The sequence below is a fragment of the Coregonus lavaretus genome (genome assembly GCF_964263955.1).
Source record: "Coregonus lavaretus genome assembly, chromosome: 7".
Taxonomy (NCBI): domain Eukaryota; kingdom Metazoa; phylum Chordata; class Actinopteri; order Salmoniformes; family Salmonidae; genus Coregonus; species Coregonus lavaretus.
The window spans coordinates 58,646,007-58,661,213 of record NC_139994.1 but is presented as its reverse complement, the minus strand read 5'-3'; the positions used below and the strand labels follow the sequence as shown (position 1 = coordinate 58,661,213).

Sequence of the window (15,207 nt, the reverse complement as noted above, 5' to 3'; positions counted from 1 at the left end):
TTTGTGTACAACCGAAAGGTAATTGTCTAATGACCTTTGCAACTTATGAAACAGCGGGGACTGTAAAAGACACAAACACAGGCACATGCATACACACACATGATAACATACACACTATACACACACATACACATGGATTTTGTATTGTAGATTTGTGGTAGTAGAGTAGTGGCCTGAGGGCACACACTTAATGTGTTGTGAATGTATTGTAATGTTTTTATATTTGTATAACTGCCTTAATTTGGCTAGATCCCAGGAAGAGTAGGATGAAACTGAGACTGGTGGTCGAAATCATCACAAGAGCTTCAGCATTGCTGCCTGTCCGTCTGTCTCGTCATGTGTCAGTCAGTCTGTCACCCTAATGGGGATCCATAATAAATACAGCCAGTTACTTCAAGAAAAGTGTAAATGTTCAATCTCACTAAAGGACCATTGTAGTGTGACACCCAACATGAAGGGGAGATTCCACTGTATCTGTTTGTCTGATGGCTTGCCAAGATCAAAACACACTCCTCAAACCTATCACTGACTTTTGACCTAAGATGATAAAATATAGTCAAACTGATATAATCTACACAAGATCATCACTTAGGTGGATAGTGATTTAGTAGGGCAAACATACAACCTCACAACAATTCAGAGAGGCATAAGTTGAGTAAACTCTCTTTTGGGTTATCTGTGTACTACACTATAACCTTTAAGGGGTTGGACGCATCTGACTGACAGCGTGTGGTCTAAGGGAAATTAAAGTCTACAGATAAGACGGTGAAGAACTGAGCCGGATATGAGGGCTCGGTGTCTAGACAGACTGACTGACACATGACGAGAAAGATGGACAGGCAGCAATACTGAAGCTCTTGCGACGATTTCGACCATCAGTCTCAGTTTCATCCTGTCCCTATGGGAGTTACAGGGGTTGTCTGTTAACTTGTATGTTGAGGCTAAAGCGCAGGGTTCAAGTATGGATTAGTATTGTAGGCAATAACACACCTGCCACAGCTTTAGATGACTCTGTGATGGGAGAGGGGAAAGCCAAGGGGCCAAGAGCTGAGGAGATCTATATTAAATGGCACCCTATTCCCTATATAGGGCCCTGGTCAAAAGTAGTGCACTACTTTTTTTGGCACGCATGCACACACACCGTGGGCTGTTGGGTTGGACCATAAGTCAGTACAATAAGAGTGCATTTTGTGTATTTAAGCGTTGAGTGTCACAGGGCACTGCATGGCTGCTTTACAAATCTAACAATTAAACCTAGAGAGGACCCTTTTGAAATACGAATATGTAATACTATGAATGGGAATAAAACTCATTTTTGCAGATTACTTTTATAATCCTAAATATGAAACATCCTTGGCCATTTCCTTGTCCTTTGGTGATGATTAGACCACTGGCCTACCCCTGTAGACTCAGACATCGATGCCACTAGCTGTTTATCTCCATTGAACCACAATTGAAATTGCATAGTACATGTATCTTCTACTGGAGTGAATTCTCACTTTCTGTTCTTTATCGAATATGAAATGACGACAGACAGATTTGGGGTTGACATATACTGTAGTCTCAGGCCACACCTGCCCCTCAAACAAATCTCAGTAAGAACGATGATAAAGATCAAAGATGATAGGTCTCTAAGTAGTTATGTGCACGTCACATAGGGGGAGAGGTAGAGAGGGGAGGCACCTTATAGGTTGAGATGCAGTCCCGTCAGTAGTCAATGGCGTGAAGCGAAAACGGAACCCAATCTCTTTGGATCAAGAGAGGAGCAGTTTGCCTGACCTGAGAATAAGTGGGATCTGAGTGATGGGTAAGGTTAGGAGTCTCTCCTGACCATGTGACCTGACCAGGAAGGAAGGAAGCACTCTGGGCCCCTGGTCACATGACCTGACCAGGAAGGAAGAACTCTGGGCCCCTGGTCACGTGACCATGAATGAAGAACTCTGGGCCCCCGGTCAAGTGACCTGACCAGGAAGGAAGAACTCTGTGCCCCTGGTCATGTCCTTTGGTCAGGAAAAATTCCAAGCCCTTATAATGAGACATTGCTCTAAAGGGAGCGGGCTTCTGTATAATCTGGAATCTCATTAAATGGGCCTCCTGCCGTGGATGCGATAAAACGGACAGCGCTGCTTAAATCCCCTTTATGATCCTGACTCATTTAGTCTAAACTTTATGTTGGGGGAAATGTATCAATTAGGCAAATATCTCCATGTTAATAAATTAACCCTGTCCTTATCACAATGCTAATTAATATTATCACCCGGTTCGTCAGCACAGTCATTAAGACTAATCACAAAGCTTGCCACTTGGGTAAACTCTCTTCCCCTAGAACGGAACAGCCATTGGATTCTAATGACACGGTTTTTGTGAGGGGATATCTTACCCAAATTTGTTTGCAGTCTATTATACTGTAGCTTCCCTTCTAACATGCCAATTAGTCACTAAGAAGTTAGTGTAATACTTAGTGATTTTCTTTAAGTCGCTACTTCCGTGATTTCATCCAATCAGATTTAACAGTATTCCCATGTTGGACTGGACAGAACCAATCCTGGTAGATAATACTGGACAAATGGGGGAGGGGCTATAGTTTTGTGCCCTACCACTCTGCCGTACTGTAGGGGGGAACATGTATAACACTGTTGGCCGAAGCAGTCACATTCTTTGGCACATGAACGGAATGTGCTGTGTGGCGCCTCTAGTCTCCCCATGCTTTGTCACCTGCCGACCAGCCAAATAAATAAGTCGCATTTTGGGAATGTGTTTTTAATGTTATCTTTTTCCTGGCGGAATGCCTGGGTTCTGGGTTTGTTTGGCTTTAATATCCAGAGACTTTCTAAGGAATTTTGATTGGATGATATGGCACCTCTGTAGCCATACTTGGAGTACTCTCTCACATTGACCCACCACATGCTATTTATTGCAAAGAGAGAGACAAACATGCTTGAGACTTTTTTGTTTGTCAAGGGTAAGACCAGAATCATCCTCACATCTTGCACCTAGCTTCCCTTAGCTCCCAGTCCTTTGCACATTTAAGCCAAATCATAGAAAACAGGTTCTGAAGTAGGTTCACCACTCAAGACAAGACCAGAAATAAAATGGGCATCAGACATTGGTTTGTTGTGCACAGGGATCCACTTCCACAATCCATTATCACTGAGCTAGATGGCGGGCAGGATTAGCTTCCTGGTTGGTTTCTAAGGCAACACGAAACCACTCCACTGTTTCGGCACCCCACTTCCCACAATTACCCTAAAGGGGAGCGGGGGGCGGGTCATGTGCATTTTTGTTTTAAAAAGGACTCCAAATCCTCATCATTCCTAACACAGGATATACACGACCTGTACTCTGTCCATTTAGGGGGCGGGGGGCCGCATTCTTTAAAAAAACGCCTGTAAAAACTCTGTCTATGAGAAAGGCAAGGTCGGGGTTGGGGGTTTAGTTTAGAAGCGATCGTCTCTGGGTTGCGTGGGGGACTTGAAGGGCTTGAGTCCAAGAGTCCTTCCGGGTCGCATCTTTTCTTTGGTGACCTCCAGGGGCTTGACCCTGACCCCGCACACCGCCGCCCAGCCCAGGTCGATAAGCGGCGAGTCGGCCGGGTTCAGGGGCGCCACCCGGAACGTGGGCAGGGTTGGGGACCCGTTAGTGGAGCAGGGCGCCGAGCGGGAGGTGGGGAACGGTGCCGAGAAGGGGTCAAAGGGCGAGGGCATGTCGGGCGTGATGCCTGACGATGGGTCGGCTCTCAGGGAGAATGGGTCGCAGTCCGGGGAGGGGAAGGGGTCACAGTTTGTGAAGGGGTTGGTGGGCGAGGGCTGGTACCCCAATGGGTGGCTATCTGACCGTCGGGGGCTGCGGGCACCACCAAATGCTCCGCCACCGCCCCCAGCAGAGATGAAGCTCCAGGGGTCGATGCGGGGTCGGATGGGGGAGGGGCGCGGGCGGGGGATGACGTTGACCTCCAGGCGGCATGTTTTGGGGCTCCAGAGGCGAGGGTCAGGGAAAAGGGAGAAGGGGACCGCCGAGGGATTGTCTTCGGACTCCAGACTGTCCTGGCACATGGGGAGGTCCAGGACTGAGAGAGAGAGAGAGTGAGAGAGAACAGATTAGATGAGTGGAACACAGAGATTATAATAAATATGTTACGTAATAATTAATTAAAACAGTGTCACAGACTGAAGCATCAAAATCTACCACACACCCCAAACAGGTTGCTAAGATACAGGAAGGTAAATAATAACAATTTCACTGACAGCTTAGCTAATATAAAACGATCAAATAAATGGCAATTGACTAAGTGTGCAGACATTTTCGTCTTAGTCTAGTATTACTGACTGACAAAAGACTAACTTTCAGTGATGGAAATTACATCCTATTGGGGCATTGAATAAGCACTGAAGCGAGATCAGCTTGCGTGCAGACGATAGGGTGGAAAAGGTGAGGCGGAAACCAAAGGTGTGTGTCAGATGACCTGATACAGCTCTCTGGAGGTATTAAAGGGCAACTCCACCAATATTTCAACCTCATGTTCATTATCTCCAGCACAATACCAATGTCAACATACGTGAAAATGACACATTTCTAAGTTTTGTAGAAAAAAATATAAAGTGAAAAAGTTCTCCTCGATGACATCATCAAGAAAATACCCCCCTTTGGGCTAGAAACTCGTTGCAGGTTTTGAAAATCACAGATGTCACAGAGAAGCATTTCGTTTTTTATGTTAAATAAGGAAATACATTTTAATGACAACCGCACACTTGAGCCGTGAAAATGACCATTAAGCCTACGAATTATTACAGAGGCATGAATACAACCCCCTTTTTAATGCATAAATGAATCAAAAAGATGTTTTCAGAAACCACTAAAACAATAAAAAAATTTATATAAATTCAATTGCGATCTTAATTGTGCTTTTAAACTCAACCATTGTGGTTAGGCCTATTTTATGGGCATTTTGGGAAAACCCATTTAAGTCTGTTGGGACACAGCAAATTCCTGTAGGTGTGTTATAGGACAATATCTGTGGGGAGAATTCTCCCACTAAGGGGAAACAGTCATTATAATGTAATTTGTCTTTAGCTCTGACTCCAGCAACTCAATATTAAGAAGGAGTTCCTAATGTTTGGTATACTGAGGAGCGATGGGGTGAGGTTGTGTTCCTCTAAGCGGGGAGGTAAGCTTGGCTTCTTCTTTATATGTGTCGAGTAAAGCTTAAACCATGCATTTAGATTGTAGGTAGGTATTGTAGTTAGGTATTGTAGGTAGTTTATCCAGGTAGTTATTGTAGGTAAGTATTGTAGTGTATTCGACTGAGCCCGGTGAAGCACGAGGCTAGCTAGCTAACCAACTACCTGGACCATTAAAGCTAGCTAGCTAGCGGGTAGCAACACCGCAGCCACTGCTTAAACCATGCATTTAGATTGTAGGTAGGTATTGTAGTTAGGTATTGTAGGTAGTTTATCCAGGTAGTTATTGTAGGTAGTTATTGTAGGTAAGTATTGTAGTGTATTCGACTGAGCCCGGTGAAGCACGAGGCTAGCTAGCTTTAATGGTCCAGGTAGTGGGTTAGCTAGCTAGCCTCGTGCTTCACCGGGCTCAGTCGAATACACTACAATACCAGCTAGCAGTACTGTAGCAACTAAATACTTTTCAACAGAACGATTTGATTAGTGTAAAGTTAGCTAGCTACATAGTTGTCTTGGTATCAAAGACAAAGGTGTAGTATAGAGAAACTATCGAGGTTAGCTAGCCAGCTACATTTTCAAACAGTCAACACCGCAGCCACTGCTAGCTGCCAACATTACCAGCTAGCAGTACTGTATCATTTTAGTCAATGAGAATTTTGCAACGTAAGCTTCACTTTCTGAACATTCGAGATGTGTAGTCCACTTGTGTAGATAGCATGACTGACTTTGTGCTAGCTAGCCAACGTTTAATTACTTCTGCGTTATGAAAGGAACTAGACACGGACATGAATGATCCACTGGTAGTTTGTTGTAACCAAGTATTGGTGCTAAACCGTGTGTTATTGGATGCTAGCATGCTAGTTAGCTATGGCGTCATAGGATATGGTGCACTGGGAGGTTTTCACAGAAGAATACTGTACCAAGTTAGCTAGCTGAATAAACTAAGTTAGTCTATTCCTGGAAACATTGAACTACTGTAGATTTCAGCAATTATAATTCCTAAAGTGGAAGAGTTGTATTTGAGTGTTTCAGTGAAAGGTTAGTGAGGGAGGCCTCGTTTCCCCAGATGTTTAGTTAATTTCATTCCGATCTCCTTTGCATTAGTGTAGCCTTTTCTGTGTGTCTGTCTATCCCTGTTCTCTCCTCTCCGCACAGGCCATACAAACGCCTCACACCGCGTGGCTGCTGCCTCTCTAACCTGGTGGTCCCTGCACGCACGACACACGTGGAGTTCAAGGTCTCCGGCAGCCTCTGGAACTGCCGTTCTGCGGCCAACAAGGCAGAGTTCATCTCAGCCTATGCTACCCTCCAGTCCCTCGACTTCTTGGCGCTGACGGAAACATGGATTACCACAGAAAACACTGCTACTCCTACTGCCCTCTCCTCGTCTGACCATGTGTTCTCGCATACCCCGAGAGCATCTGGTCAGCGGGGCGGTGGCACAGGAATCCTCATCTCTCCCAAGTGGACATTCTCTCTTTCTCCCCTGACCCATCTGTCTATCTCCTCATTTGAATTCCATGCTGTCACAGTCACTAGCCCATTCAAGCTTAACATCCATGTCATATATCGCCATCCAGGTTCCCTTGGAGAGTTCATCAATGAGCTTGACGCCTTGATAAGTTCCTTTCCTGAGGATGGCTCAACCCTCACAGTTCTGGGTGACTTTAACCTCCCTACGTCTGCCTTTGACTAATTTCTCTCTGCCTCCTTCTTTCCACTCCTTTCCTCTTTTGACCTCACCCTCTCACCGTCCCCCCCTACTCACAAGGCAGGCAATACACTTGACCTCATCTTTACTAGATGCTGTTCTTCTACTAATCTCACTGCAACTCCCCTCCAAGTCTCCGACCACTACTTTGTATCCTTTTCTCTCTCGCTCTCCTCCAACACTACTCACTCTGTCCCTACTCAGATGGTAATGCGCCGTCGCGACCTTCACTCTCTCTCTCCCGCTACTCTCTCCTCTTCCATCCTATCATCTCTTCCCTCTGCTCAATCCTTCTCCCTCCAATCTCCTGATTCTGCCTCATCAACCCTCCTCTCCTCCCTTTCTGCATCTTTTGACTCTCTATGTCCCCTATCCTCCCGGCCGGCTCGGTCCTCCACTCCTGCTCCGTGGCTTGACGACACATTGCGAGCTCACAGAACAGGGCTCCGGGCAGCCGAGCGGAAATGGAGGAAAACTAGACTCCCTGCCGACCTGTCATCTTTTCACTCCCTCCTCTCTACATTTTCTTCCTCTGTTTCTGCTGCTAAAGCCACTTTCTACCACTCTAAATTTCAAGCCTCTGCCTCTAACCCTAGGAAGCTCTTTGCCACCTTCGCCTCCCTGCTGAATCCTCCTCCTCCTCCCCCCTCCCTCTCTGTGGATGACTTTGTCAACCATTTTGAAAAGAAGGTTGACGACATCCGATCCTAATTTATTAAGTCAAATGTCACCGCTGGTCCTGCTCACACTGCCCTACCCTATGCTTTGACTTCTTTCTCCCCTCTCTCTCCAGATGAAATCTTGCGACTTGTGACAGCCGGCAGCCCAACAACCTGCCCGCTTGACCCTATCCCCTCCTCTCTTCTCCAGACCATTTCCGGAGACCTTCTCCCTTACCTCACCTCGCTCATCAACTCATCCTTGACCACTGGCTATGTCCCTTCCGTCTTCAAGAGAGCGAGAGTTGCACCCCTTCTCAAAAAACTTACACTCGATCCCTCCGATGTCAACAACTACAGACCAGTATCCCTTCTTTCTTTTCTCTCCAAAACTCTTGAGCGTGCCGTCTTTAGCCAACTCTCTTGTTATCTCTCTCAGAATGACCTTCTTGATCCAAACCAGTCAGGTTTCAAGACTGGTCATTCAACTGGGACTGCTCTTCTCTGTGTCACGGAGGCTCTCCGCACTGCTAAAGCTAACTCTCTCTCCTCTGCTCTCATCCTTCTAGACCTATCTGCTGCCTTTGATACTGTGAACCATCAGATCCTCCTCTCCACCCTCTCCGAGTTGGGCATCTCTGGCGCGGCTCACTCTTGGATTGCGTCCTACCTCACAGGTCGCTCCTACCAGGTGGCGTGGCGAGAATCTGTCTCCGCACCACGTGCTCTTACCATAGGCCCTTTCCTATTCTCTCTATACACCAAGTCACTTGGCTCTGTCATATCCTCACATGGTCTCTCCTATCATTGCTACGCAGACGACACACAATTAATCTTCTCCTTTCCCCCTTCTGATAACCAGGTGGCGAATCGCATCTCTGCATGTCTGGCAGACATATCAGTGTGGATGACGGATCACCACCTAAAGCTGAACCTCGGCAAGACGGAGCTGCTCTTCCTCCCGGGGAAGGACTGCCCACTCCATGATCTCGCCATCACGGTTGACAACTCCGTTGTGTCCTCCTCCCAGAGTGCAAAGAACCTTGGCGTGACCCTGGACAACACCCTGTCGTTCTCCACTAACATCAAAGCGGTGACCCGATCCTGTAGGTTCATGCTCTACAACATTCGCAGAGTACGACCCTACCTTACACAGGAAGCAGCACAGGTCCTAATCCAGGCACTTGTCATCTCCCGTCTGGATTACTGCAACTCGCTGTTGGCTGGGCTCCCTGCCTGTGCCATTAAACCCCTACAACTCATCCAGAACGCTGCAGCCCGTCTGGTGTTCAACCTTCCCAAGTTCTCTCACGTCACCCCGCTCCTCCGCACACTCCACTGGCTTCCAGTTGAAATCTGCATCTGCTACAAGACCATGGTGCTTGCCTACGGAGCTGTGAGGGGAACGGCACCTCCGTACCTTCAGGCTCTGATCAGTCCCTACACCCAAACGAGGGCATTGCGTTCATCCACCTCTGGCCTGCTGGCCCCCCTACCTCTGCGGAAGCACAGTTCCCGCTCAGCCCAGTCAAAACTGTTCACTGCTCTGGCACCCCAATGGTGGAACAAGCTCCCTCACGACGCCAGGACAGCAGAGTCACTCACCACCTTCCGGAGACACTTGAAACCCCACCTCTTTAAGGAATACCTGGGATAGGATAAAAGTAATCCTTCTACTCTCCCCCTACCCCCCCAAAATGTTTTTTTTTAAATATATTGTAAAGTGGTTGTCCCACTGGCTATCATAAGGTGAATGCACCAATTTGTAAGTCGCTCTGGATAAGAGCGTCTGCTAAATTACGAAAATGTACAATTTAAATGTATACTCAGTGTATATAGGGAATACCGTGCCATTTGGGATGCAGCCTAAAGAAACATAGAAATACAATTACACAGCCATATTGAGCTTACCATGAGAGTACAGTCAAATTGCTGTGCAGTGTTCAGAGTTTTTTTCTTCTTCTATGCAAACAAGTTGCTGCCAAAAACTTTACAACAACTTGTTATTTTTGGGGTCATTACAGCTAATAAAACGTAACATATTCCGGTATACGGTAATAGCATTGTAATTTGTTTTATGTAGCTTTTGACTCTACGTGCATCTTGTGATGAGTTGCTTGATTTGAAGATGATAGTTATTAGCAGTATTACAAGCAGAGACAGGCTTGATGAAGGTCTCGAGGCAGTTCTACGATGGCATCCTTAGCGAGAACACTGTTGTGTGACACAGACAAGACTAGATATGAAGTTAGCATATAAAATGGCCCTGGAGGGCAACTCTTTAAAACAGCCCTTAACTCACTGTGAGAATCTCTTACCTTTACTGTGCTCCTGCTCCAGCATCATTATAACTGTGTCAGAGCTGCTGCTACGTAAGCCACACGCAATGCATATGGGTGAGATGTGTGTTTTTGCTTTGTAATGAGTAAATAACAAAAATCCCCTGTCTGGAGTCTGTAGGGGGAAGTGGGGTGGGGTGTGTGTGTGTTGCGTGCATGCATGCATGTGTCTGTTTTTGTGCATGTGTGCGTATACACTCACCTAGTTGAGAGGCAGAGAGCAGGCCTTGGCTGGACCTCCTCCTCCTGTCTGACCCCTGGCCCCAGGCGTCACAGCCTGGTTCCCCGTTGGTGTGGTGGGGAGAAGGGGCCCACTCTGCTGGGCTAGCCTGCCTCTGGACCTGGTAATAGGGGCTCCGGGGGGTCTGGGGACTCTGAGGGCTTTGAGGGCTTTGAGGGGTCTGGGCGTGCCTGTGGCAGGTCCTCTCCCGTGGGTGAGGCGGAGGTGGCGTGAGGGGCAGGGGCTTCACCCCGGGGGCGTGCAGGGCGCAGGGGAAGTCGAAGAGGGGCCGGGGGAGGTGCTCCAAGCTGGAGAAGGTTATAAGGTCATCCACCACCGGGGGGTCTGAGGAGGAGGGGATTTTGGGGGCCGTGATGGTGACCTCCTGCGGAAGGTGGTGGTGGTCCAGGGGCTGGGGGTTAGTCCGGGGGGGAACCCTGGGGGGGATGTGGGGCACGTCCAGGTGTCGTCCCAGGGCCACAGAGGCCAGGAGGAAGCCTCCGCCCAGTAGGGCCCGGTGGGTGCTCCTCAGTAGGCCTCCCAGGGAGCGGTGCTCAGGCCTGGGGGAGCCGGCCGGGGAGCCCCCCTCCAGCCCCTCCTCACTGCCCGAGTCCCCCTGTGGTAGAGTAGGCCTTGGGGGCTCCTTCACCAAGGAGCCTGGGGAGGAGAGGGAGAGGGGTAGGTTGGTCAGCTCATGCATACAGAATACTAATTTAGCACAATTTACAATCAGCTATGACCCAATTAGTTAGGATAGAGGTGGTGTGTGTGTGTGAATATGGTAAAGTAACTCTGGTAGTGGTGAAGAGCATACCGTTTTGGGCAGGCGTGGAGGGTCTGTACTCCTCAAAGTCATCCTTGGATTCTCCGTTCTCATTGCTGTCCATGTCCAGAAGCTTGGCTCTCATTGAAAGACTGGAACATACATAATTGCTTTAAAACACAATAGTTCTGCTTCAGCCAATACAGTGCCAAACAATGTTCCATTTCTGATTCATATCTGGCCCTGTGTATAGAGGGGTGTAAGAGAGAGGCGAGGGGGTTACTACCTGCTCTCCTGGGGGCTGAGGCGCAGGACTTTGGGGCTCTTGGGGCTCTTTGGGCTCTGGGGCCTCCAGTGGGGGCCCAGCCGGTCCCCGTTGGCCTGCTTGTTGTGTGGAGGGGCCTCCAGGGGCCACATGGAGCTCAGACCAAACGCCCTGCTGTTCTCACTAGGGCTGACTGGAAAGAGAGAGAGCGAGCGAGCGAGAGAGAGAGAGAGAGAGCGAGAGAGAGAGACAAGTTTGGGAAGAGAGGGGAGTGCGGGGGAGCGACAGAGAATGGGGGATCAAAACGGGCAATAATAGAAGTGAGACTCCACCTGGTGCTGCACACTTACAGCAGACTTTCTCATCCCCTCTGGGCCAGCGATGCTAACTCAGCTACGCTAATGTTAAACAAACACTGACTGCATGACTCAGCAGCTCTCGCAGCACCGTCACACAACAGGCTTCCCGTCCCAAAGGGGGTTCTGACTCCGAGATGCAAACTGCTGTCACGTTAGTCATTCACGACATCGCTGCAATCTCTATGGGCTGATACAGTGCGAAGATGCTAAGACGCTAAAGCGCTAACACAATTCTACCCATATGGCCCCTGGGTTCAGTAAGTCATTGTCTGCCGTGACATTGCTAGCACAGATGTTCGCTAAATAAGGAAATACATTTTAATGACAACCGCACACAGAGCCCTAAAAATTACCATTAAGCCTACGAATGATTACAGAGGCATGAATCCAACCCACTTTTTAACGCATAAATAAATCAAACAGATGTTTTCGGAAACCACTAAGCCAATAAAAAATGTAATATAAATTAAATTGCGATCTTAATTGTACTTTTAAACTCAACCATTGTGGTTAGGCCTATTTTATGGGCATTTTGGGAAAACCCCTTTAAGTCTGTTGGGACACAGCAAATTCCTGTAGGTGTAGAATAGGACATGATCTATGGGGAGTATTCTCCCACTAAGGGGAAACAGTCATTATAATGTAATTTGTCTTTAGCGCTGACTCCAGAACAGTGCTGTTAACCTCCACTCCTACTTAGCACTGTGACACACAGCCTCACAGAGACCAATGAATTTAGCTGGTTTCTTATTCAGTAAAAAGGCAATGTGTAACAGCACATGCTTGTAAAAGATGAGGAGATTATTTTTGTCATCGTAAGACATGGAGCAAAGACTCCCCTAGCTGGTAGAAAGAGGACATTGCAGATAGAGAGAACTGAAGGCTAAAGCAAATACACTGTTGATCCATTATTAGAAGAAAGGAAGAGATAATATTTGGACTGGAACAGGTATTGTTGTGAGAGGGTGTGTAAGAGGGAGAGAGGAAGTCTGTAGGGAAAGCGACAGAGAATGTAAGGGCGGAGTGAAGTGAGTGTGTAGAGGTGAAAAAAGGATGATGTGTGTGTGTGTGTGTGTGTGTGTGTGTGTAGACCACACTCACGTTGGATTGCTCGGAAGCGTGGGCCGAAGGAGGGAGAGGTGCCAGTGCCCAGATCGGGAGAGTTGCGTCTCTTCTCCAGCCCTGGAGACGCCTGGACAGTGATCTTATGGATGAAGTCTGGAAGAGACATACACTAGATGTGAGACCAGACCACACAGACAGAAAATAAATCATAAAATCAAAATTTGGGGTCCTGTTCAGTAGGGAGGAAACGTTTTGAAACAGAGTAAAACGGGGAGGTACTACCTTAGCTTCGTCCAATAAGAACACATTGATTTTACAGGTGAAAAGTGTTTTGCTACAGTGTGGCCTACTGAACTCGACCCAGATTCAAACAAAGACAAAGGAACTAACAATCTTTAACAACATTGTTTACCTTGGAAATAAATATTTATTTTATGTGGTGGCATGGGTGTCTGAATTTCCTTTTCATGCCATTAGAATATGGTAATATGTGAGATAATATGGTAATTTGTGAGAGTGTATGGTAATTTGTGAGATCATATGGTATTATGTGAGAGAATATGGTCATTTGTGAGAGAATATGGTCATTTGTGAGAGATAATGGTAATTTGTGAGGCCAAAGTAAACGAAAACAAGCCTGAAGGATGTCTGTCCTCGGCTAGCTTGGCGTCGTAGGATACCTTGGGTGTGGAAGTACTGGGAGAGAAGAAGAGAGAGGCAAGAAGGAAAAGGAGAGCTGGGGGAAAAAAGAAGAAACAGCTGGGAGAGAGAGACAGGGAGTGAGAGAGAAAAAGCTGGGAACGAGAGATATAGCTGGAAGGGAGAAATAAGTTAGAGTTGGAGGAGAGAGAGAGAGAGAGAGAGAGAGAGAGAGAGAGAGAGAGAGAGAGAGAGAGAGAGAGAACGAGAGAAAAAGAGAGAAAAAGAGAGAAAAATAGAGCGAGAGAAGGGCCAGCCAGGAGTGACAGGAAGCCCAGAGGCGTGGTTGGGTTAGCTCCATGTCCCTCTCATCAACCCCCCATCAAATCACTACCCTGCTGCTGGGAATGGCCTGACCACAGCCTCCACACACACACACACTAGTGAACACACACAAAGTAAGTCTGTGTGCATTTGGAAAGAGGGAGAGTATCTGTATGAGGAACTCTGAGTGCCTCTGTTTAGGCATGATGAGTGTACAGCATGTTTGTTTCTATGGTGAGTTTCTTATCAGTAGACAATGGGAGTTGTCTACAAGAGAAAGTGAATCTACAGCAGATAACGGGTATATGATTCTTCTGCACACTCAGTTGACACAGTAGTGAAGGAGTGTGAGGTGAGCTGAGGTGAATGACATGTACTGTATACTGACTGACTGACTCTTTCTCTGCCTATGTGCCTGCCTGACCGTCTCACTCATTTTTTAAGTTGGCTCTATATTCCAGCCTTTTGGATTTAAGATTAAATGTTTGAGATGACAGTACAGAATGGCAACTTTTATTTGAGGGTATTTTCATACATATCTGTCTCCCCATTTCAAGGTGTGATACGTATTTGGACAAATTCACTAATAGTATGGGGGGAATAGATCTATAAAGTGCTTACATTTCTTAACAGTAAAACAGATACAGTGGGGGAAAAAAGTATTTAGTCAGCCACCAATTGTGCAAGTTCTCCCACTTAAAAAGATGAGAGAGGCCTGTAATTTTCATCATAGGTACACGTCAACTATGACAGACAAATTGAGAAAAAAAAATCCAGAAAATCACATTGTAGGATTTTTAATTTATTTATTTGCAAATTATGGTGGAAAATAAGTATTTGGTCACCTACAAACAAGCAAGATTTCTGGCTCTCACAGACCTGTAACTTCTTCTTTAAGAGGCTCCTTTGTCCTCCACTCGTTACCTGTATTAATGGCACCTGTTTGAACTTGTTATCAGTATAAAAGACACCTGTCCACAACCTCAAACAGTCACACTCCAAACTCCACTATGGCCAAGACCAAAGAGCTGTCAAAGGACACCAGAAACATAATTGTAGACCTGCACCAGGCTGGGAAGACTGAATCTGCAATAGGTAAGCAGCTTGGTTTGAAGAAATCAACTGTGGGAGCAATTATTAGGAAATGGAAGACATACAAGACCACTGATAATCTCCCTCGATCTGGGGCTCCACGCAAGATCTCACCCCGTGGGGTCAAAATGATCACAAGAACGGTGAGCAAAATTCCCAGAACCACACGGGGGGACCTAGTGAATGACCTGCAGAGAGCTGGGACCAAAGTAACAAAGCCTACCATCAGTAACACACTACGCCGCCAGGGACTCAAATCCTGCAGTGCCAGACGTGTCCCCCTGCTTAAGCCAGTACATGTCCAGGCCCGTCTGAAGTTTGCTAGAGTGCATTTGGATGATCCAGAAGAGGATTGGGAGAATGTCATATGGTCAGATGAAACCAAAATAGAACTTTTTGGTAATACTCAACTCGTCGTGTTTGGAGGATAAAGAATGCTGAGTTGCATCCAAAGAACACCATACCTACTGTGAACCATGGGGGTGGAAAAATCATGCTTTGGGGCTGTTTTTCTGCAAAGGGACCAGGACGACTGATCCGTGTAAAGGAAAGAATGAATGGGGCCATGTATCGTGAGATTTTGAGTGAAAACCT

General features: G+C 47.0%; 1 protein-coding gene across 1 annotated transcript in view; it reads right to left on the bottom strand.

Annotated features, from left to right (window-relative positions):
* Nucleotides 1-619: 619 nt before the first annotated feature.
* LOC311132658 (mitogen-activated protein kinase kinase kinase 11-like) overlaps nt 620-15,207 on the bottom strand; it is a 45,139-nt gene continuing 30,551 nt past the window's right edge. Inside the window, exons 6-10 of the mRNA XM_084165923.1 lie at nt 12,595-12,711; nt 11,156-11,327; nt 10,921-11,021; nt 10,089-10,763; nt 620-4,066 (exon numbers count right to left, since the gene is read on the bottom strand). Coding sequence (XP_084022049.1) covers nt 3,438-4,066; nt 10,089-10,763; nt 10,921-11,021; nt 11,156-11,327; nt 12,595-12,711 — 1,694 coding nt within the window. The 3' untranslated portion in view covers nt 620-3,437. The remainder of the gene's footprint in view (nt 4,067-10,088; nt 10,764-10,920; nt 11,022-11,155; nt 11,328-12,594; nt 12,712-15,207) is intronic.